Raw genomic sequence first — 24561 nt, forward strand, 5'->3', positions numbered from 1 at the left:
CTCAATAGGTTTCCTACAGAGGTCTAATAAAAATGCGATTAAAAGCTATCAATACTATTGAAAAACGATCTGGATCAAAGCAAAGGTGTTACTGGCAGTTCAGTTCAAAAGGAAATCGGTATTTGGTAAATCGCCAAGTTTCTACTAACGATGATTGGTGTCAACGTTCTATTTTAAACCTAAAATGGAAACTTATGCGATCTAGTTTAAAGCATTCTTTGGACCACATTTTTGTATTTGAATAATTTGTTTGTCTTGTATTCGTATTAAGACAGGTATGAATTAATGAACTCTAAATAATTGCACAGAAACATTTAGAAAAACAACACGATGCTTCTTTATCAATCAAAAAACGTAATTCACTGGATCTTTGCCTACCCACCAGAGGCTAAAAATAAAAATGCGTTTGTTATGTTATGATTCAGTCTGTTATTTCTTTACAATATACAGAAAAGAACGGCGTTCTATTTTTATTTGAAAGGAGTTAAGATAAAAAAAAAATATTAATGGTTTTTAGAAGCGATTTTTTAGATGCTTATGGACGTAGCTATGAAATATGTAGGTATATGGGATATACATGGGTCTCTGATGTGGCCTAATAGGACACCATCATCATAATCAAGTAAGCAACTCGTCATTTCGCAAATTTTAACACGTTCACTGTCCCGTGACCGTACAGATCATGGCAAGCCCTATTTTATTACAAAGCCGCAAGGTTGACATTAGACGGTTGGGACCGAGATCGTTTTAATAAACTATAACCGACCTGCATCGCGCTATCAAAGTTTTTAAACACGCCAAAACAGATATAACTTCTCAAAATCGCAGTCGGGTGTCCTGTTCTCCCCGGGAAGTCACAAAAAGTGACATGAGATGTGTAAAATGATTGCTTAACCTTTCCGAAATAATTATAACCTGTGCCTTTCTAGCGCCGTTCCAAATTCATTGAGCTGCTGAAAGGCAGATTTCGTGGGTTTGAGGGAGAGGTAAGCGCCATACTATCTCCCTCACTCCTGTGGTCGATGTTCAGTCTACTGTTCTCGCCCTCACCGAAGGAGAGCCAATTTGACACCTTTTTTGTTGAAATGTTAAAGAGTTATTTTTAGAGAATTTTAACGAGCTATTTTTAGAGAGGTTATAAAATGTTACAGACAATTTGTATTTAATTTGTACAGTTTCGCAGGCTATTGTTAGAATATAAGTACCTCAATTATTAGGAAAACTTGGCTCGACTTAAAAGGAAACGACGGGACGAGTTGAGTTGGACGCATTCTGTCTACCTAAAATGGCGTGAAACGCTGATGACAGGGACGAGTGGAGAAAACGAGGGTAGGCGGTTGCCTACGTAGCAGTGGGAATAAATAGACATAAAAAAGTACATATAGAATATTGATTATTAATTAACTATCAAGAGTAACAGGTACCTTTATAGGTACATATATGAATCTTAAGGCACAATCTACCTACCTATTAATTAATCCACCTACACAATTAAATCAGATTTTACGAACAAAAAAGACTTTAAGTTTGTTGTGTAACTAAGTGTTACATCATTGATTCAGTTTATAAAAATGAAGAAAAAATTCAAAAGCCCCATTATAATGGTAGAACATCGTCATTGCTGTCGGGTAAATCACATTTATTTTTGCGCTAAGGTAACGTCACAGCGCCTACGTCTAGCACGGCACGCTCCAGCTGCTCTGCGTCATTGCTATTAAATTGCATCAGGCGTTAATTAATCATGTCGCGCACACGTTTCGCTGTGCTCTAAACTTTCAACCGAATTGCATGCAAACCTAAGATTTCTATAGCCTTTCATAATTAGGTCCCAAATGTAGTTCTGACATGATTTAGATTGGAACAACTTGTTCGTGCGCGTCGGTTTAGGAGTGTTCATATAACGGCACACGACTAAGGTAACTGTACCATATTACGGGAACTTAAGACGTTTCCTACTTTGAGTGAGGATTGAAAAAAAAATGCGAAGTTTCTAGTCGTGTTAACTATTTTATTTTGAGGATAGGTCTTCTACGATCGATTTGAAACACTATTTTGCATCGTAAATTCTAATTTATAGAAATTACCGTTGTTTTACTAAACCCTTAGTTTGCTCATTATTCCGGGATACGATTTTGGTATGGCTTTAATTCCGGGAGTCGTTGTACGTTAATACGGGATATCTTTAAAGTCCACTTTGTTGAAGCATAATGTAAAAAAACGAATTAAAAATATTGTTTACATAAATATATAATGCACATATCGTTTTAATAAATGCTTATACAGAGTGTATTTTTTATAATTGACAATGTTTTGGTGGGCTGGAATGGGACGGCGAAATATGATGTTTTTCGATATAACGACGCTATAACGATTGTATGATATAACGACAGGGTGTTATAAGTTTCACTGTCTGTCTGTCTAAGGCATCGCTTTTGAATGGATGAACCGATTTTGATTAGTTTTTTTTCGTTTGAAAGAGCTGAATTAATCGAGAGTGTTCTTCTTAGCCATGCTTGATGAAATCGGTTTAAATAGGTACTATTTTATATTTATATATATCTATCCTATTATGTATTGTCCTCATGTAAATTTTAGCTTTCTAGTACTGATGATTGAGCTAAATCGTAGACGGACAGACTGACTGACGGACAGACCAATATGCGGTATAAAGATTTTTAGCTAACTAAGGAAGTTTGAAAACATAATGGCCGGGTCTCTGTAACTTATTTTATGAGTTCATATATTTTAATATACTTTATATAAATATACCGGAATAAGATACACTCATATAAAGTCGTGTACTTAATTACGGCAGTCAAAAAAAAGCCTATATTAAAAGACAAACAAGATTTTTTTTCTAAGTATATTGGAAGATTATATAACAATTATACTCAAAACATTGAAATAAATAAACTTGTGCTTTAATTTTACGAAGTAAAACAAATTTAATGTCGATGCCACAGTCCAATGTTTCGCACGTATTACTCAACGAGTATACATTTCGTATTCAATTATGAGATTAAAATCTAAAAAATATATGTACCGTAATTATGTCACTATAATCTGTAATCTTTACTTAATGCATTTACATCAAATATATAAATATACTTAACCACAAATAGTAATAGAACATAAAAACATTACGGACTGTGTTTCCGTTATTCCGTGATACTCCCGCAATTATGTACACCGCGTCAAAATGGTGTACATTATTCCGGGAGCGGGTATTTTAATTAAAATATGTTTTAAATTAACTTGAAAAGATGATATAAATGTCTTTTAATAACTATAAGACAATTATGATACAAATTTAATATCAATTAACTTACCATCATCACAGCAAACCCTTACGAAGTTCCGCTGCCGCGTTAAGCTTATCGTCAAACACGCCCATAGAAACCACTGCGTGTTTGCTACTGACGCGTTTGGAGGTACCTCATGGCTTCAAAAGATAAGATACATATACGAAAATCGACTTTTTCGGTTCTATTTGATCTATAGTTAATTAAATACTGCATTAAATTAAGATTTTACTGATAGTTTCCTCATTTTGCGACAAAAACCAAAGTATCCCGGAATAATGTACCACATTTTACTATCCCGGAATAGTGTACAGATACCTTAAGCGAAACTTTTCTCATTGATTTGAAAACTTTGCGATACGATAGTAAATTATTCTGGGCAACCCTTGGTTATTTGGGTGGTGAACTCGGGATTTATTTTCCACTATACTGCAGGTATATTTAAACATTTTAAAGCAAGGATCACGTTTAGGTACACATAAATGAACATTTGAACACGTATTTCATATACCTACTTACACTATTGCAACTATGCAATGTATTTACATATAGTGTAGACTATAATAAGTCGCATATCATTTTTAAGACTGATATGCTTTCATGCAAATAACAGGGTAATATTTAAAGCGTGATGTCTGGTCGTGATATACATGGGGCCTGTAACCAAGGCGAAGAATTGAACTGTAGGCTATTCTCCTTATACTGATCAACATTTGTTCAGTGACTTTTAAAAATTATGAAGTCTTTAATTTTTTTATTTTTCATACAAAATAAATATTAGCTTCAATGTACGCCATTATTGTTGTCATTGACGTTGTCTGTCACACTTTAGACTTAACAGAATTCGCAATACATTACCTCTTAGAAAAAACTTTCAAGGGTGATAAAAATAAAAATACAAGTTATTTTTAAAAGTCGCCGAATAAATGTTGATCAGTATAAGGAGAATAGCCTAGAGTTCAATTATTCGCCTTTGTTCCCGGCCCGGCCCCACTCTGTATATCAAGCAAGTTGAGGTTTAGCTTCTTCCATGTTTAAAATCATTAAAAGCAATAAATTGATAGGTAGCTAAATGTTAATACATTGCTAATGCATTAGCTCCAAATGTAGGTATTTCGAACCCAAAAGTATTTACCTATCTGACATAATTATAGTCATACCTTAAAGACAACATACACCACGTGCTATACTAATACACCGTGTTTTTTTGTTTTCCGTTAAATTCGACATGTCGTTAGGTTCGTTATCAGGAACCAACCTGTATATCACTTTAGTTAAATTCGCAAAAAAAAATTCATCGTTTTCATACATAATAAATGAATTAATTAGTGTGAGAGACCCTTTAGAATAATATTCAAGTTAGTGTCAAGTGATTGACGGCACATGTCAAAACAAATAACATTGGTTAGTGGTAAAGGCTGTCAAACACGTGTTCAGTAATTATTTTTATTTTTTTAATAACTCGTTAACCGTAAGAGTTAAGACGCTAGTTTCTCAGGGAAATTAATTGTATTTGATCTAAAGAACCATCCCTTAAAGTTAACGGAATTCAATAAAATCAGGGTGTATATGTACCTACGAATAATTGCGAAGCATGTAATGTAACCGCGCTAACACTAAACAAACAAGCTATGCCCACCTGCGTAACACAAACTTTTTGATTTATCCTGGAAACTCCGACATATTTATATTTTAAATACATCCACATTCGAGCTCATTAAGAATCAAAATTCTACGTTCCCACACAGAGCCTCGTTCGCATAAAACTAGGAGTTGGATGCTGAAACTGTACATAATGACATAAGGTATATAGCTCTAATTAGCCCTATCATTAGTTTATTAACGAAGCTATACAAAACAAACTAAATTTTGGACAATAATTTCAACTCGCTGGATTTTTTAACCACAATAATTTTTGGCTACATAAACTAATCTAACTAATGATTATTGATTACAGTCGTCCTAGATATCTTATCCTATTCTACATGAGTGCAAAGTTGTAAAGCACAGTAGCTCATTTTAAAACGAGAGCTTCATTACGTTAGTATGAAAAACCACACTTGCTGTGAACCCTTAATATCTGGGACTATGGTTCGAGCAAAAAGTTATACCATATCATAGTGTACATAACTAAGTAGACACCTAAATCGTCATGGACTGAGGTCCATGATTGTAAAAATATGTAAGTGGAATGTTTATGTTTTAATTCATAAGTAACTTAAGTCCAGGCAGGCAAGCATGGTCACGTGATAAACGATTTAACGTCAGGCCGTCCTTTTCGCACTATTTGTACCGATAGGCACGCACTGATGCGATAAAGTTTATTGAACTAGTGTGCTACGTACACCTACTGATCTATTGATTTAGACTAACACGATTTGCACTCATAATTTTAGATCCGAGATTTTAGACACCTACTGATCTACCGTTCTGCACCGATAATATGGTCGCGCGATAAACATAAAATAAACATCAGGCTGTCCCTATCGCACTTACAAATAGGCCTGGCCAGCCTGGCCTGCTATAATTATTATAGCCGAATGGGATTTCTGCGACGCCAACGCCAGACGCCGATCGAAAGGCCGCTGGCTCTGTCGCGCTAATACCCAAGAGCGATAGAGATAGATAGCTACGAAAGAGATATTATCGTGAGCGTTGGTGCATTCGGCTACGCACACTGATGTTTTATCATTTATCGCGCGACCATGCTTGCCTGCCTGGTAACTCATTTCAGTCATGTCTGGTCTTTTATGCTAATTCATATTACAAATTTTCACGAGAAGTGCCCATCTGTGTCTGAGTCTGTACAATTAGCTAGAGTAAATTTCAAGGTAAAATTGTTACAAGTTGGCACGCGTAAGTTTAGAATTACACACGCAGATATTAAACTTGCTGTGCATATATCATAATATACGCCTGCTCATTTCAATCTCGCGGTGAGCGTAACCATAACCACAGAATATATAATAGCCACATGTAACTCGCCTGAGCAAAGTATAAATATTAAATATATTTTCGAAACGGATCATTTTAGAACTGTCGCAACACTCTCAACCAAAGTTCGAAATATACCTACTCAAACCAAACATTCAATGAAGCCGGCTATAATTTGTTACATACTACATAATTAAAATGCGTTTTAAGATGCAGACGCACTTATACCAAGAGATAACAAGAGATTAACTTATTTCAATTAAGTACTTATTGAAAATTGTATTTAAAAAAAAACATTACTATTGTACTGTTTGTGGTACCTAATAATTTATAATGTATTGACGTGTACCTGTATGTTACCAATAAACTTTATCTTATCTTATCTTATCATTTATCCCGGTTACTTCGTTTTCTTTATACCTGCCACGTCGGTGGCAAACAGGTATACGGCTCGCCTGATGGAAAGCGACCTGAGCCTGATGAAACCTAAATAAATAGGTTACAATTTGTTCGCTGTATCGCTCAAATACACATTAACATTGCCTACCTAGTACCCACCTAAGTATAAAATATTTAACCCTTTCGCTGACAGTGCTCCGCCTGTCGACGTACTGTCACTGAAAACACATATTAACACACGGTGCTGCTCGCCAGTTCTTTTCTTGACTTGACACGCTGCCGCGTGTCTAGATACGGGTACTTATGTCTTTTCTGCGGCAATGGTTCGGCTGTCGACGTAGTGTCAGTGTCAGCGAATGGGCGAAGACGCGATTATATGACGCACTATCCCGGTCTATTAAGTACTCTTAATAGTACCTAAGTATTATTACTAGCCCGGATGCAAAAGAGTTTAGTAATACAGAAATATTTTGTTTATTCTAATAACGTTTACACATGTAGGTATATCACGTCACGTCACAGTAATGAGAATTGTCCGAAAAAATGAGTACTATAATATGAAAAGTGTCCGGGTTTTTAATTTGATTGGAAAATAGGACAAATCCGGGGAAACCCGGACGGATGGCAGCCCTACGTCACAGTAATGAGAATTGTAAAAGTACTATAATATAGTTTAATTTGATTGTAAAATAAAATTGTGTGTGACTTATATTGTAAAAAAAAATACTTAAAAAAATGTTGTCTTAATCACAATAGGCTTGAAGATTTGTTTTTAGTTTATAAGTAGAACTTAGTAGCTTCCTTTGGGCCCGCTTACATCTGGCATGCAGTGTTTAGCAATACCCATCCATAAAAGATAAAATAAAAACCGTCATTTTTTTCCTTTCAGTATCAATGATATTTCTTGTATTTAGATTTAGTTATTGTACAATACTGCCATAAAAATTAAACTAGATTAGTATAAGCATTAAACATTAATGATTTTTGAACTAAAACATTATTTTTGTACAAACAGGAGAACCTCAAAAAAATATGGTCTGACTAGACGAAAACATAATGCATCGGGGCTAGTAAATATATAGGTAAAGGTAAAGGCTTTCAACACTTGTCGAAATTTTTTAATGAATTAAGAAATTTGAAATTGTGAACATTCCAAATTCTCTGGGTCTGGGACGAATACCGGAAAAGGTATACGTAATTATAAATAAACGTCAAAACCGTATCCGTGGATTTGATTACGCGGGGATACTTTTTGATACCTACAACATTTTTAATTGGCAAAATTTATTCGATCGCATTATATTTATTACATTTGGTTTACTATTAAAAAGGAGTCAAAATTTCTACATCAGTGGTGTTGAGTGCTAAGCACATCCCTTTCTCATCAAATAGCAACATGCCCTCCGATGTACGCTCCATACTTCCAAGTACTTCACGCCCTAGCCAATAAGTTATGCAACTGATAACCACAGTTTGCATTTCCAGCGTAGAAACGGACTCCTTCGACCAAAAATAACCCACCCCGTATATATGGATAGAAGTTTTAAAATTTCGAAAGTGCGATGCAGGAATCATAGAGAAAAAAATACTATTTCTGTGACGTCACGGGACCCAGGTAGTTGGGCAAAAAAAGTGCAGTTTGGGTGAAGAATTGAAAAAGCGTACGCACAAACCTATTCGCGCGCACGCGCTGCCCATCTATACAAACACGGTAGACCTTTTTCTATACAGCGATAGAGTATTTAAAAATCATTCACTTTTGTACTTACCGTGTGGCTTAGCGTAGAAACTGCTTGAAATATCTTCTTTAAAGCAAGAGTAAATAGGTATCTTATAGGTAAGCGTGCTCCACCGTAGACAGCATCATCACTTACCAACAGGTGTGTACCTTATTGGACTTATATTGACCGGGATATAGACCGTGATTACTTTTTTGAAAATAACCGTGAATCATTCAAAACTCTCAATGAAGATGAATTTTATGTTGTTAGAATGAAGCCCAGTTGCCCGACCTCTGGATATAACAAATGAAACGACCAATAATTTAAATGACTAACTCTAAGTTTAATTCTAGGTATACTTCATTGTTATGAATTGACATTTATAAATAATTTCAATAACCCCCAAACTAGCCAAAATGGCATAATGAGAATTGTCTCAAACTGAAACAATGGGAACTATTCTATAGATCCATTTAGAGATGTTGACATCAAAAGGTTTAAAGTTTCTATTCACTTTACAAGTTTACACCAAACTTCTGCAAGTTGATTAATTGTAGGTACATTCATCAGGGTATTTAGAGTTACAAATTATGGTAGGCTTTACTCGAAATAAAGTTAAGAGAGTTATATATGTATGGCATAATTATAGAAACTAAATAGAATTTCCACGTCACTTAAAGTTAACTTGCAATTATTGTAAAAGCTGGAACATACCAATAATAATTTTATGATGATGATGAATGTACTTGCCTATGGCGAAATTGTTTTTGTTTCACTTGGAAGCTTTTTTTCATCCGCGCGCCTTGAAACCTTATAACGCTCAAGATTTAACTTTTCGAACAACTCGCTACGTGAGTCGTAATTTTGCAATCTTTCACTTGCTTGGCTTTCAATTGTCTTGAAAACTCGATGAACAAACCAAACTCGGTACGATACAAAAATACGTCTATGGTTATTTACGTAATTTTTTTTTTTTATGAGGAACAGGTAAACCATTTGACCACAATCTCACCTGATGGAAAGTGCCGGTGCAGTCTAGGATGAAGCATGTTTACCCAAAAAATGTCTATTCACTCTTGATTTAAAAAGATCCAAATTATAGTGTGTAGTTTGTATAAAATTTAAAAAATGCAAGCACGATATTTATACTTTATTAAACAAGTAATTTTATTGTTTCAGGTCAATCGTCAAAGGAACCCTCCAGTTTTATAAGTGTATTTTTTAATCATAATATTGCTCAGTGTTGTGTACTGATAAGTGCAAATGTGCAAGTGCCATAGTGAGTTGTTGTCATGTGACGATCTAAAATGTTGAAGATACAAATGCTAGATTCCATCGTCAGCAATGAGGCGGATGAAAACCAAGAGCCGCAGCAAAATGGGTAAGTTTACTATGTCTGTGTGTCTTTTGATTTTTACCATCCGTAATAGGACCCAGTCGCTGACGATGATGTGATGAACATTAGACCAATCGTCGATCGAAACTCAGTCTGGCACTGTCGCGCCACTATACACCCTGTTTTTATTGAATTCCGTCAACTTTAAGGCATGGTTCTTTAGATCAAATACAAATAATTTATCTAAGAAACTAGCGTCTTAACTCTTACGGTTATCGAGTAATTAAAAAAATAAAAATAATTACTGAACACGTGTGTGACAGCCTTTACCACTTCCCAATGTTATTTGTTTTGACATGTGCCGTCAATCACTTGACACTAACTTGAATATTATTCTTAAGGGTCTCTCACACTAATTGTGCAAGACTGCACAAACTTTTTATATTATTTTACCTTTTTATAGTTTATTGTCTATGTTTTTTATATATTCCTTTTGTCTATTTTTGAGTGATTGACTTCATTACATTTTGTTTTCTCAACGATACCAGTGCCTATTATTTAATTTCCTTAAAATTTGGTCTTTCTACCGTAAAGTGAAGTAAGATAAAACAAGATAAGTTAAGTAAATGATAACACGCTCTAAAAGTGCGAAAATGAGTGTAACTCATAAGGGAGACGGTGAGGCCGCCGTGAGGGATACTGCTCCGCCCTTGCAAGGAGGCGAGGGCGCCGCCGCCGCCCCTCCCGGAGCGACGCCGACACCTTCCCGCGTGGCGAGCGCCGTCTCGTCACGCTCCTCTTCTACAATCGTGGCGCGCCAGCTGGAGGCGAGGGCGCAACATGCGCGCCGTCTGGCTGAGATGGAAAAGGAACGAGAGCGGCAGGCCGCGGAGCGCGAGCGCCAAGCGACCGAACGTGCCGCGGAGCGCGAGCGCCAAGTGGCAGAGCGTGCCGCGGAGCGCGAGCGCCATGTTGCCGAGCTCGAGCTGAAAGCCAGTCTCGCCGCCATAGAGGCGGGCGCTAGCCGACGTGGAAGTCATGGCACGCGTAGTCGTGCAAGTGTACAGGAATGGGTAAATAATACGATTCCTAATACCTTTGAACAACATTTATTAAGTGCCAACCCACCTTTCAGGTCTGTCGATGTTGCGGCCCAGCGCGAGCCACTGGGACCGAGAGAGCCGCACGGCATGAGTGCCGCGGCAAATAAAAACTCTCACGAGCAATATTGCCCTGAAGACGGAGGAGTGACTCGCTTAGTAAATTCGCTCGATAAGCTAATAAATAAAGTAAACCAAACGAAGACGGATTTACCTAACTTTGACGGCAAGTCGTACCTGGATTGGTTAGCTTTAAAACGTATCTACGAAAATAAAGCCGATAGTTTTTCTCCTAGTGAAAATTTAGCTCGATTGTCTCGCGCCCTGAAAGGGACGGCGCGCGAGGCCGTGGCGGGCCTGCTGGCGGCGGCGCGCGACCCCGGCGCCGTGGTGGCCGCGCTCGACGCGCGCTTCGGCCGCCCCGAGCTCGTCGTCATGCATGAAGTGGCAGCGGTGCGTAACCTGCCTAAGGTAAGCTACGACGGTAAGGATTTAGTGATTTTTGCAAGCCGTGTGCGTAATTGCGTAGAAGTTATCCGCATGTTAAATAAGGCCGACCATTTACGCTCGCCTGAGCTGTTTCAAGCACTATGGAGCAAACTGCCAGTGCTGCTGCGTCCACGGTGGTTGGATTATGCTCATTCGTGCAATGGCAGCGCTTCTAAAATAGAAATGTTTGCGGATTTCCTCTCGCGCGAGGTTGACTTGCAGTGCAGATTTGGAGGCACTATTGACCAGGCCTCTGCCTTAATCCCCCGGCCGATAGGCAATAGGGATAAAGTCAACAATATTGCTGAAAATAATCATTCCTCTAATAGCATTGAAACTTCTATAAACTCGAATAATATTTCTGATAATAATTGTTCATTATGTCAACAAAAACATGATTTATCGGATTGTGACAAGTTTGTCAAAATGTCAATAAATGATAGGTGGCAATTCATTAAGAAAAATAAAATATGCCATAGGTGTTTGAAAAAAGGTTTCCATAAGAATAAAACTTCATGTATGAAAAAAGTATGTAGCGTAGTAGGTTGTGAAATGCGTCATCATAATTTGTTACACGGGTCTAAATTTGAACGTGTCGTCACCACGCACGTCGACGCCGAGGACAACGACGACGCCGCCGACGACGACTCCGAGGACGACGACGACGAGCAAGTGCCATCGACGTCCGGCGTGAGCGCGCCCGCCGCCTGCGCCGCTACCGGAGCAGCCGCGACTACTCCGCTGCCTGACGACTCGGAACATGACATTCTAACGCATGCCACCTCTTCATCGCCCAAGAAGCCTTCCGCGCGGCCGTTGTTGAAAATTGTCTCTGTCACCGTGTCCGGACCGTCCGGTAGCGTTGACACATTTGCTTTATTAGACGACGGATCGTCAGGAACATACATAGACTCAGAAATATCTTCTCAAATTGGAGCCAAGACGTCTGAAAGGCTTATCCACGTAGATTGCGTACTCGGTTTAGGCAAGGACGTTAAAGTGCAGTATGTCAATTTTAATATACAGGGTCGTCATTCAACTGAAGTTCACTCCATTAAGAAGGCTAGGTCAGTTAATGGTTTAGGCGCCGCGCGTGAGTTTGCGTATCAAGATAGTGTACGCAAATACCCTCATCTAGTAGATATAGCCGACGAGTTTTGCTACGGAGACGTAAAACCAATGCTGATAATAGGTCTTGACAATTGGCATCTCTCTATTCCCACAGACGTGCGCAAAGGAACCAAAACACAACCTGCAGCTATTTTGACTGCCCTTGGCTGGGTTTTGTTTGGTTTCGGTTGCAGTAAGACTAAGCGGGTTGACGTTGTCAACCATATCTCATTAAGTGAACCTGACGTCGAAAGTGATCGTTTTATGTTAGAACAACTTATCAGGGAACAATTTAAGATCGACGCAATCGGTATATCTAAAAAGGAGGCCCGCAATGCTGACGATGAGCGTGCCATACAAGTTTTAGAGAACACTGCTCACCGTCTGCCGAGCGGCCGGTATGAGGTTGGCTTGTTGTGGAAGGCTGATAATCTGGATATTCCCGATAGCTATAAGTTAGCAATGTCCAGATTCGTAAGCTTAGAAAAGAAAATGATTAAAGACCCCTGCTACGCGGAACGTTATCGTCGCAATATTCATGACATGTTATCTAAAGAATACGCTGAACCATGTTCATCACGTACTGGCCCTGGACGTCCTCTTTGGTATCTACCTCATTTTGGTGTGATTAATCCCAATAAACCTAATAAGTTGCGAACGGTGCACGATGCAGCTGCAAAATCTCACGGCGTGTCATTAAACTCTTTGTTATTGACTGGCCCTGATCTTTTGCAACCTTTGCTAGGCATTCTAATGCGTTTTCGTGAGGGCGCCGTCGCTTTAAACGCTGATATCCGTGAAATGTTTCCGCAAGTCAAAATTATTGAAACTGATAGAGACGCGCAAAGATTTTTGTGGCGAGATACCCCCGGTGAACCGATTAGAACATACCGCATGTCATCCATGATTTTTGGCGCCGCGTCGAGTCCATTCACTGCCATACACATAAAAAATAAAAACGCTTTAGAATGGCAGGAAACTTACCCCGACGCGGCTCGAGTAATCATCGACGACCATTATATGGACGATTGCATTACTAGCTTAGACGACGTCAACAAAGCTGCTAGGCTGGCAGCTGATATTTACTCCGTACATGCGCATGCCGGCTTCAAGATGCGCGGCTGGACGTCGAATAATCCTAGTGCGCTTTCGTTGTTGCCTAAAGAGTCTTTGCTAGAGGTATTCTCCTCGCGCCAATAATGGAGACGTTGAATTGGGCCGCCTGTCTACGCCCGTTCGCACGCTGGGCCTTATATGGCAGCCCTTCAATGACCTGATTGGTTTTAATACAGGTGTATAAAAAAGATACGGTGTTACCTGAAAAGTTAACGAAACGAGAGGTTCTAGTACACGTGATGAAAATTTACGATCCGCTTGGGATCCTTGCTCCAATCGTCGTTCGTGGCCGTATTATGTTTCAAGACGCTTGGCGCAAGGGCTTAGACTGGGATCAAGAGCTCTCTCAATGTGACAGCGCCGCGTGGAAGTTATGGTTTCAAGACCTGATCTCCACTTCCAGTTTGCGAATACCACGCCGCTACAACTTGAGCGAGCTCGAGGTAGAGGGATGCGAGTTACATGTGTTTTCGGATGCGAGTGAGTCTGCCTATGCTGCTGTGGCCTATTGGCGCTTTCTATATGTAAATGGTGACGTGAGACTCTCCCTCATCTGTAGTAAAATGCGCGTGTCCCCAATTAAACCTGTCTCCATTCCTCGTTTAGAACTTCAAGGCGCACTAATAGCTGCGCGCCTTGCTACGACAATATGCGAAGCCCATCGGTTGAAGCCAATGAGACGTGTTTTCTGGTGCGACTCAATGACTGCGCTAGGTTGGCTTCGTAGTGATGCGCGTACCCTTAAACCCTTTGTGTCCCACAGAGTTGGTGAGATACTGGAGCTTACAAATATCAGTGAGTGGCGTTGGGTACCGAGTGACCTAAACGTAGCCGATGACGCTACACGCGTCAAACGTTTTGTGCTCTCTCCAGAATCTCGCTGGATCTCAGGGCCTACCTTTCTCCTGTCCTCGTCCTGGCCCGCTGAACCTCAAATTGATGTTAGTGGATTAGGACGTGAAGAGTTTAAAAATGTCATTCATCTGATCAACGAAATTGAGCTGCCCGCACCAATCTCTGCAGATCCATATCGTTTCAGCTCATGGCTGAGAATGGTGCGAGCAACGGCAAAGGCGCATCAATTCATATCGTTATTGCGATTGCGTAGTATGAGAAGACGAGACGCGAACTTCAACCTCCCTCGTCTTGAAGGACACTTATGTACCTTCCATCCACCTTGCACATCCTCTCCTAGTACCGCGAACCCCCCTAATAACCAACCGAGAATAACTGCGAACGATATCCGTCTAGCCGAAACCCATATTTTACGTCAGAGTCAACTTGATTCCTTCAAAGAGGACATTTTGAGAGTGAAGAACGGAGACCCGTTGCCTCGAAGCAGCCGCCTTTTTAAACTATCCCCATTCATAGATAACAATGACCAACTCAGAATGTTCAGTCGTATAGCAGCTGCAACAGGCGTCACTGATGAAGTTAAACGACCCCTGATCTTGGACGGAAAGCACCCAGCAGTACGCCTACTTATAGCAAGATACCACCAAAAGGCTGGCCACGCAAACAAAGAAAAGGTCCTGAACGAACTCCACCAAAGATTTTGGATATTGGGCCTCAGAAATGCTGTCCGATCAGTAACCCACGCATGTCAGTTTTGCAAACTTCACCGCGCCAGAGCATTCACGCCACCAATGGGAGATCTACCGGAGTCCCGATTAGCTCATCATCAAAGACCATTTTCCTTTGTCGGTCTTGACTACTTTGGGCCTGTGCTCGTTTCAGTTGGTCGAAGAAGAGAGAAACGCTACGTTGCTCTATGTACGAGCCTCGTCATCCGCGCTGTACATCTTGAAGTGGTACATAGTTTATCGACAGACGCGGCCATAATATGTCTACGCCGTTTTATTGCTCGTCGAGGCACACCGCAAGAGATCTGGTCAGACCACGGAACAGCCTTTGTTGGGGCAAGCAGGGAGTTACAAGCTCTTTACGGCAACTCAGTTGAAAATTATGCAGCTAATGAATCAATCAATTGGCGTTTCATTCCTCCGGCAGCACCTTTTATGGGCGGAGCATGGGAGCGTTTAATTCGCAGCGTTAAAGAAGCCCTGAAGACAACCCTAAGAGAACAGGCTCCCTCAGATGAAGTTCTGAGCACACTATTGGCGGAGGCTGAAGCCATTGTTAATACACGACCACTCACGCACGTTTCACTTGATTCTGATGCTGACGAAGCGTTGACCCCGTCGCATTTTATACTCACATCTCCGTCTGGGCCCCCTATTCCCGCTACTTTGACCGAAGCCGACCTCTTGAGCAGAAATAAGTGGCGCAGGGCGGTAAGGCTAGCCGACCACTTCTGGCAGCGCTGGGTCAGGGAATACCTTCCCTCCTTATCACCACGGACAGGAGGAGGATCTCCGCCTAATATCGCGATTGGGGACATCGTAATAATTTGTGATTCAAACCTGCCTCGAGGCTCTTGGCCCAAGGGTCGTGTCACCGCCGTATACCCCGGCAGAGACGGGATAATCAGAGTGGCAGATGTCGCCACTGCTGCTGGGGTGTTTCGCAGACCCCTCAAGAAGCTCGCGAAAATACACGTTGCTCTTTAAAAAAGGGGAGAATGTGCAAGACTGCACAAACTTTTTATATTATTTTACCTTTTTATAGTTTATTGTCTATGTTTTTTATATATTCCTTTTGTCTATTTTTGAGTGATTGACTTCATTACATTTTGTTTTCTCAACGATACCAGTGCCTATTATTTAATTTCCTTAAAACTAATTAATTCATTTATTATGTATAAAAACGATAAAAAACATTTTTTTGCGAATTTAACTAAAAGTGTTATAATACAGGATGGTTCCTGATCATGAACCTAACGACATGTCGGATTTAACGGAAAACAAAAAAATAACACGGTGTAGAAGAGCGATAGGAAGAGCTACAGTTAGCTACGATATGCTACTAGGCGTGACTATGAGTATTGTGACGTTGGCTAGATCATAAATAATCAACGTGTATGAACATTATAAATGCCAGCAGCGGTTAGAGACACGGTGTATAATATTAATTGCATTTGCAATGCACCTAACATAGATACTTATATAGATTTCAACCTAATTAATGGACATTGCCATTTAATAAGTACACCACAAACTGATATCATAATTAAAGCTGATTTTAAGATAATTATCTACGCAGTATAATTATCGCTATCAAGGCAGTTAAGAGTGGAGCGGCTAACGGCCTGATTCGAATTTTAAAACACGTCGGAATTACCTATAGATATGATATGGATCGGACATGCCATTTGAAAAAAAAATAGTTTTTAGAGGATTTCGTAAAAAAGGAACCATTATGGTGCGACTGTTCATATGTCATTTAACTATTTAATACTGCATCGGTGATCAACAAGTATCCAGTCCGCCTGACGATCAGCTGCCTGCAACTCTTCTGTGTGTTATATGCACACGTAGTAACAATAACACTCCGTAGTACTTCGCACCCTTATTGAGTTCTGGCAACCTTACTCTCTGCCTGTCAGGAACATAAAACTCGGTCTTCTGCAAAATATTTATTTGTTTCAAGAAAAATAGACAGTACTGACACATCCGATCCGCATCGCATCATGGATGTTTTATATAGTATTAATTTGTATGTTATGTACGAGTATATCGTTGTCTGAGTACCCACAACACAAGCGTTCTTGAGCTTATCGAGGAACGTGAGACTCACTCAATCTGTGTAAGAATGTTCTATTTATTTATTTTATTATCTTGTCAGCAGGGTTAGTGTAGTGCCGCGATAGTATGTCGCCGCAAGATAGACTCTAGTCTAGATTGGCCTATGACCTAGGATTCAGATTAATTGGTTGATTGTACGTACCTACTCCTATAATATTTCTTCTCTTTGAAATCGAAAAGGTTTTAGCTTTTTACATACCGAATAACTTTATTTCGCTAACCATGTGACTATCTTAAAAGAAATCATCTTTTAAGATAATCACATCAAAGATAAGGAATTGTTTCTACCATTCCTTAGAACATTACAAATTTGCATTTTAGTCAAATCAGTACACTTAATATCTTCACGGAGTCCAAAACATTATGCATCAGAACATCAGAAGTCCGAAACTAGACAAATATAGAGAGCGCTTGAGCGCGAGTAAGTACTTGCGCCGGCGCGGCGGACGCGGGTGTGTGCGTGCGCCACGCATAGATTTAGAATTATTAAACTAGATTGTTTAGTTAGGTCAAAAAGTGTGTCCACATGAGAGGTAATTGTTTGGGCTGGTGTCCCTCTCGCACTTGCTGACAATGTCAACATTATTCAGTGACGTCATCACTGTCATAAATTGGGGATACCAGTCAATTTTCAAAGTTACTACTAAATCTACTAACACCCAATTGAAAGTATTTTTTAATTATACAAATCTTTGATTTACTGGCATCAAAATAATTACATTATAATTATTTTCAAATTTTTTGAAATATATTGAAACCCTAGTTTGAATATAACATTAAAATAAAATAAGAAGTTATAAAGTCAGGTAATATACAGATAAAAATACTACTAATATGGGAACCTCATTAACACTGGCAACACGTGCGAGAGGGACACCAGCCCAAACAATGCCCTCTCATGTGGACCGTTTTCGCTAGTCTGATACGATCGACTTTCTGTTTCAGTAATAAGGTTTAATTTCGTATGGCAAAAAATGTGATTGAGCTGTCCCCTGTAAAGGTCTTTGGCGCCACGCGCACGCACACAGGGCCTCTCTGTGGGTTCCACCCCCGTCAGCGCGACGGCAATAAAGACCTAAAAATCTCAAATTTGAATTCGTGCTTCGGTATCGTATCCTCTTAATGCAGTTAGAAGATGTGTCATCTATCTCGCGGCGACATACTCTCGCGGCCATCATGTGCTAGGCCTACTGGAACAGATTATTGAAGTCTATTAAAATTCGAATCTGGCCATATTACGAGGGAAGTCAGTTTAAGATAGTTGAATGGAGGCAATAAATTTGCGAGCTCTATTCAAATGTTGCTTCATTTCGGGCGGAATGGCTACGCAAATTTCAACTGTTTTAATGTTAGACATTGAAAATTACGCTCAAATGCGTTGTTGGTAGAGACTAACTAGGAATAAAATGTAGGTATTTTTTAAGACACATACGGGCCGTACGCGATAAAATAACATTATTACCTGCCTTTTACTTAACGTTTCGGCCAGATTGCACTAGCCGTGGTCGTGGAAGACTGACGTCCCAGCGAAATGTCAATGGAGATGTAAAACATCATCAAACTAAAATGTAGGTACCGAATGTGGGCTATTTGAAGTCATTTAATGCATTTTCAATCATTATGAATAAAAATCTAAACTGTCCTCTTAACATTTAGACATAGGTACAGTACCTGTAGATAATGCTGCAAATATTACTTCAATTTTGGGGAACATCTTGTGAATTTGGCTTTAACGTATTGCTGACGTCCTTCAATGATAAGCAATCATGATGAAAAGCTGTACAGCACTGCCAAGGAGTGGAATTCCTTGCCGGCGGCTATATTTCCGAGCTCATATAATTGATATAACCCGGCAACCTTCAAATCAAGGGTGAACCTGAACAGGCATCTTCTGGGCGAGCTCACTCCATCGTAGGCCACGTCTTTGCCTTTGGCTAGTCTGTGGCCAAGAGTACGCCCATTTATAATAATAATAAAAAATTAAGGTTACCAGCAATACCAGCGTCATTTATTAACTTTTACAGAATTCATGAGAGATTTTTTTTAATTTTTCTCTGTCTCTTCATTATAAATGCTATCAACTGTGAACATTAGTAATTCATACGTAATTATCAGCACCTGAATCTTCTTCAGTTGACAATTCATCGACAATCTGCTAGCAAGAATTTCATTTTGATATGGAATTATAATATGTGTATGAGCTATATTCTTAGCTTAAGGCAACGCTACTCCTGATTACTAATTCTATTTGCAATAGAAGGCATATGATATTACTGGGTGTATTATGTACATTTATGGATTCACTTGATGACAAAGCTTCTCATATCACTGACGAAGAGAATATTAATTGTGCACGTAAGTAGTATATGTATGGTATATTATTTTGCTCGACGGCGGGGACACTGCTGTGCCCCCAGATGTACGTACTTATGGGGTTAATTATCATCAATTTTCTATCAAACTGATAATTTGACTATAGCGACATGATGAAAATTCATCTACCTACTTAAGATATCATACTAGAACCATAAAAAATATCAGTAGTTCTAACAATTTATCTTGAAGAACGTTTATAACCCACGTGACTTATTTATCCTAGTTGACCTTCATGTACCCGATTTTTGTGAAGAATATTATTCGAAGTATACCTACATTATACAAGTAGGTAACAGTAAACTTTCGCCCACAATAACTAATCCAAAAGTAAGCAAGGGCAAGGCCGAACTGATAAAAACGTTAGCCGTCGACAAAGACATAAGAAACCATTAAAGAAATATATTGGCCATTAAACAAAGGCTCGAGGTCCAAAATAGGTAATTAGGTTCCTTGGGGCGCTTAAATATCACTTAGGGAGACAACACCAGTGGAAGTCAAGACACGGAGCAAGGAAAATCTATGAGCGGAGAAGACTAAAACTAAATGTTCAGGCCCACCATGTTATCTAGACTTATTTGATATAATTTCACCATCATTTTCATAGTTTTTATGAGAGCGACTGTTAGGTACCAATTATTCCTTCAAGGTTTCGGAGAAGAACAAAACTAAATGTTTTAACACAGATCTTTTTTAACCAGACCTATTTGATGTCATTTCAGCATAGTCTTCCTTAATCATCTTCATCGGACGAATTAGTTCGAACACACAAGCTTTTATGAAATCGATAGGAACCTGTCTGATCCTTCTCGGCTTCCTCTATCCTCGCAATTCAAATATATGTCATGGTTGAAATTAAGCAACAAGTATGATTGGGCGTAAGTTACTTAAGACTGTGACTAAGCTATATTCCTAGCTCGAGATACAAGACAGTCTCATTTTGAATACTGACAATGCTACAACAAGCTTCTACTGCAGCAACTTTGACAGACTAACCGTCAAAGTTTCTGCAGGCCATCCTACAGCCCTAATACAGCCAGGAACGTAACATTTCCGCTTACTACCATACTGCATACAAACCTAACCTGAATTCACCTACATTCTATTTCCTATCCTATCGATTGCTCGCAAAATAACAGACGTCGCGTCGCCATCGTCGTACAAATAACTTTTTATGGACTAACATTTGTACTATAGTTTTTATAGAAGTCTAGCTGTGTCAGTCGGGCTGAAATAGTCTTGTTTACCAAAGCCTTGTCCTTTTTCTGGAATGTTTGTTGGCATCGGCCTGTTAATTTTGTTAGACTTGGATTTATTGTAATCTTAATGAGAGACTTGTTTACGCCTGTTTCTAATACCTATCAATTTACCTATTCGTTTGTACTAAAGTCGCCACTCGCCATCAATAGCATTTGCGGATATTGTAAACAAACATATTTAGTATTCAAAATGTTTTTAATTTCCATTTTACCTTTTCAAATACTGGCTTTATCCACTGTGTTTTAAGGCAATTTGGAAATAGTGCTAGAATATGGACATTTCATTGAATAGGTGTCAATGTTTACATTGTCAGCAATTTTTATTTACAGCGATTTTATTTACCAGTGAACTGAGTGAACCTATTTGGTAGGTTGCGAGAAAATTGAGTAGGTACTACACTGTATGAAAGGGCGATTTTGCGAGATTCTCCCGCTTTTATCTTAAGACGATACAGGAGGGGTCAATTCTCCATACAAACGCTCTCGCCTATTTCCTCTCTGGTTTTTGAAGATAGAGCAATGATTTTTTGAACACAGATTATTATTATTTTTATCTGTGTCGGACCGTTTTGATTTTTTTCTTATTTTTTTTAAAGATGCTAGAGCCAACGAAAGATTTCCAAAACGGCCTTTTTCATTATGGCGCAAAAAAGGTGTGATACTCAATATTGGAAACTATTAGCCAAAAAAACTAAACGGTTCGACACAGATTATTTCATTGTTATTCAGATTCATAAATTTCGTTCCGATTGATTAAGTTCTGAAGGAGGAAACAGTCGAGAGCGGAACCTCGATTTTAAAGATTTTTTCTCAATATCTTATAACTGAGTTGTTCTTAATGGACATTTATTATTTTTTTCGATAAATCTAGTTAATAACACTAGTATATTTAACTAAAATTCCCAAATTGAAAGGAGCCCCCCTTTCTATTTTAGCATTTTCGCTCCTGTACGGTCTTAATGTACCAATTTCCCGATAGACCGCTCGGTCTGTCCAACCACACAATCGGTGTTAGCAAATATTGCTTCCTGGCTTCCCACACAACACAAAATACTAGCACGGGAGTACAGAAACCAAATAGGCAAACATCATACACGTATGTTTTTCGAACGGTCGGCACATATGTGACGTTATCTGGATAAAGGGACCTTATTGTCGCTGGCGCTTACGTCCCGCGGCGTCGTATTTGTACACCAACATGGCTCATAATGCCGTAAGCGCCATCGACAATAAGGTCCCTTTACCCAGATAATGTCACATATAGATTTACCTCTGTACTTTTAGTAAGCAGGTATTTAAAAGATTGTAATCAAATAATTCGTACATTTTCGGGTAGTTTGTCGGTTAACCAACCAAAAACCAAATGGATATGTCACTGAGGAACCGATTTTCAACCTTCTTATTTGGTAGTGTAATGTTTTAAATTACCCTCAAGTGGCATAAGCAGCCTTTTGAGGATAGATTTTTTTTATTAATTAACTGATAGCAGGTTCACTATTATCTGGCAAAAACTTTTTACGCATATATTTGATTCGTATAATAGTTTTTGGCAGAAGTCAAGTTTGGCAGAAACACCTCACGCAGAATATGCTTTGGCACAAATCATTTCGCAGATTTTGTAATATCGAATCGTCTACCTACATACATAACACTGTTGTCATAATGTTGATGAGCATCATAATAGTCTTCTAGTCGAATAATACATTTGTAGATAATATTTGTGCATAATATTTAGGCGGCATAAAGTTGTAATTTACTATTTGATAGCGAGTTGGCTCGCTTCGCTCGTCGTCGTACTTAACGGTGACTCTGGGGCAGTTTTTCTTTTCTGATAGCGAGTAATAATTCTGCTAATGTAATATTATGCTTTAAGATTATTATGGTACATACAATTATGCTAAACCAAAGTCGACCAAAGTAATAATGTTCTGTAAAACAATATTCTGCGAAATGTATCTTATGTGTGGTAGTAATAATGCCAACTAAGTTTTCTGCAAAATTACCATTCGACCGAAAGTGTTTCAGCGAAACATGTTATGCGAAGTGTGTTTCGGACTAAAATTATTCTGCCAGATGAGAACCCCTGACAGCATAATAGTACATTACGATACAAGTGCGTAAAAAAAGTAAGTTCGAAACGAGTGGCGATAAATTAAAACACGACCAATGGGAGTGTTTTAAATTGACACAAGTTACAAATTTCCTTTTCGCACGAGTGTCGTACGACATTATTCAGTAAAGATGGCCATCCGAAGTTTTGACCTGGCTTATAAAATCAAAATTTTAATTTTGTGGTTAGGTTAGGTATATATTTTAGTGTACCAGCGCTGAGCAAAGGCTTCCCCTTGCTTTTTCCACTCGACTCTTCAGCGTTTTCCCACCATTTTGGGTATAATGCGTCCAAGTCGCCCGCCATCTACATATTATTTGTGTTAGATTTGCTTTATCTAGAAAACCAGTTTTATTATGAAATCCTTCTTGTAACGTAAACACGGTCAACACGGTATTGCTTGTGATCGTAAAATGAATGAAATGACTTACGAGGGCGACGCTCGGCCGCGACGACGCCGGCGACAAAACAAATGCGAAAAACCGTCCAGGGGACGTTACGCTTGCTTGCCAACTAATTGGCAGCTGAAACCAGCGGGCCTAGCAGACACAGAAAGTACAAAAAAGCACGCTCTGGCGCGACTGGCCATATCACGCATAATCATAATAGTAATACAATACTAATACATAATTTAATACAACAAATGCATTACTGACGAAGACTTTAAAAAAAAAATTAAACAAAGTGTCGATACTTTCGTTCTATTTTCAAAATTCTAGTCCTACATCTGTATTACGAGTAGGTAAATCCAAAATACAAAAGAAACAGGTCTGACTTATTAAGTGTACGGCTTACTAAACCAATGAAAGAGGTATGTAGGTATTTACTTTTAACAATTTAATTTACTCTAGTGTGCACGCGTCCCGGTTAAATTCAATACGGTTCCGGGAATGCATCCGGATTTCCGGACGTCCGGATGCGTTAGTGAAGTTACTGTTTTACAATTTGGTCAGTGTACAAATGGACGATCGATGTCGACGTCACACTCAGTGAATACACATGGATATGTCGAGGAAAATTGGTGGAACAAACAACGTACAAACGTATCGGAGGCCAATTTGAATGTATAGTTACTCCATTCCAAATACGAAGGCCCGATAATGCTTGTGGGTGTTTTCCAAAATAAATCTCGAAAATCGAATTTTACGACATCTGGACGTGTTTGGGCCCATTCCTCTTAGAATCACGAGCTGATTCGATCCCGACGATAAAAAAATGTGTCCCAAATTTTCCATACAAAATTCGAGTTTCCAATACGTCACGCTCGTAGTAAGTTCATACTAAAATCGTGACGTAAAGGAAAAAAATGAGGACACATTTTTTTATCATCAGGATTGAATCAGCTCCTGATTCTGAGAAGAATGAGCCCAAACACGTCCTAATATGGTGAAATTCGATTTTCTAGATTTATTTTGGAAAACGGCCTTGTAGCAAAAAGGGCTTATAATGCATTTGTTATCTAATTAGGAGCACTTCAAATTAGCACCCGTCAGTGCAAACAGCATACAACTAAAGCGAAATATAGCGAAACGTAAAATACCACGCTGAAAAAGGGTCTAGCCAGGTATCTTTTGTTAACGCCTAATCACCGTCTAAATGCTATCGGTG

At 39.1% G+C, this 24561-nt stretch overlaps 1 protein-coding gene across 1 annotated transcript in view; it reads left to right on the plus strand.

The window, feature by feature from the left end:
* The first annotated feature begins 9577 nt into the window (after positions 1-9577).
* Positions 9578-24561, plus strand: part of LOC125231467 (rap1 GTPase-activating protein 1) — a 359035-nt gene continuing 344051 nt past the window's right edge. Inside the window, exon 1 of the mRNA XM_048136943.1 lies at positions 9578-9737. Coding sequence (XP_047992900.1) covers positions 9664-9737 — 74 coding nt within the window. The 5' untranslated portion in view covers positions 9578-9663. The remainder of the gene's footprint in view (positions 9738-24561) is intronic.

This window comes from Leguminivora glycinivorella, chromosome 11, assembly GCF_023078275.1.
Source record: "Leguminivora glycinivorella isolate SPB_JAAS2020 chromosome 11, LegGlyc_1.1, whole genome shotgun sequence".
Lineage (NCBI taxonomy): Eukaryota > Metazoa > Arthropoda > Insecta > Lepidoptera > Tortricidae > Leguminivora > Leguminivora glycinivorella.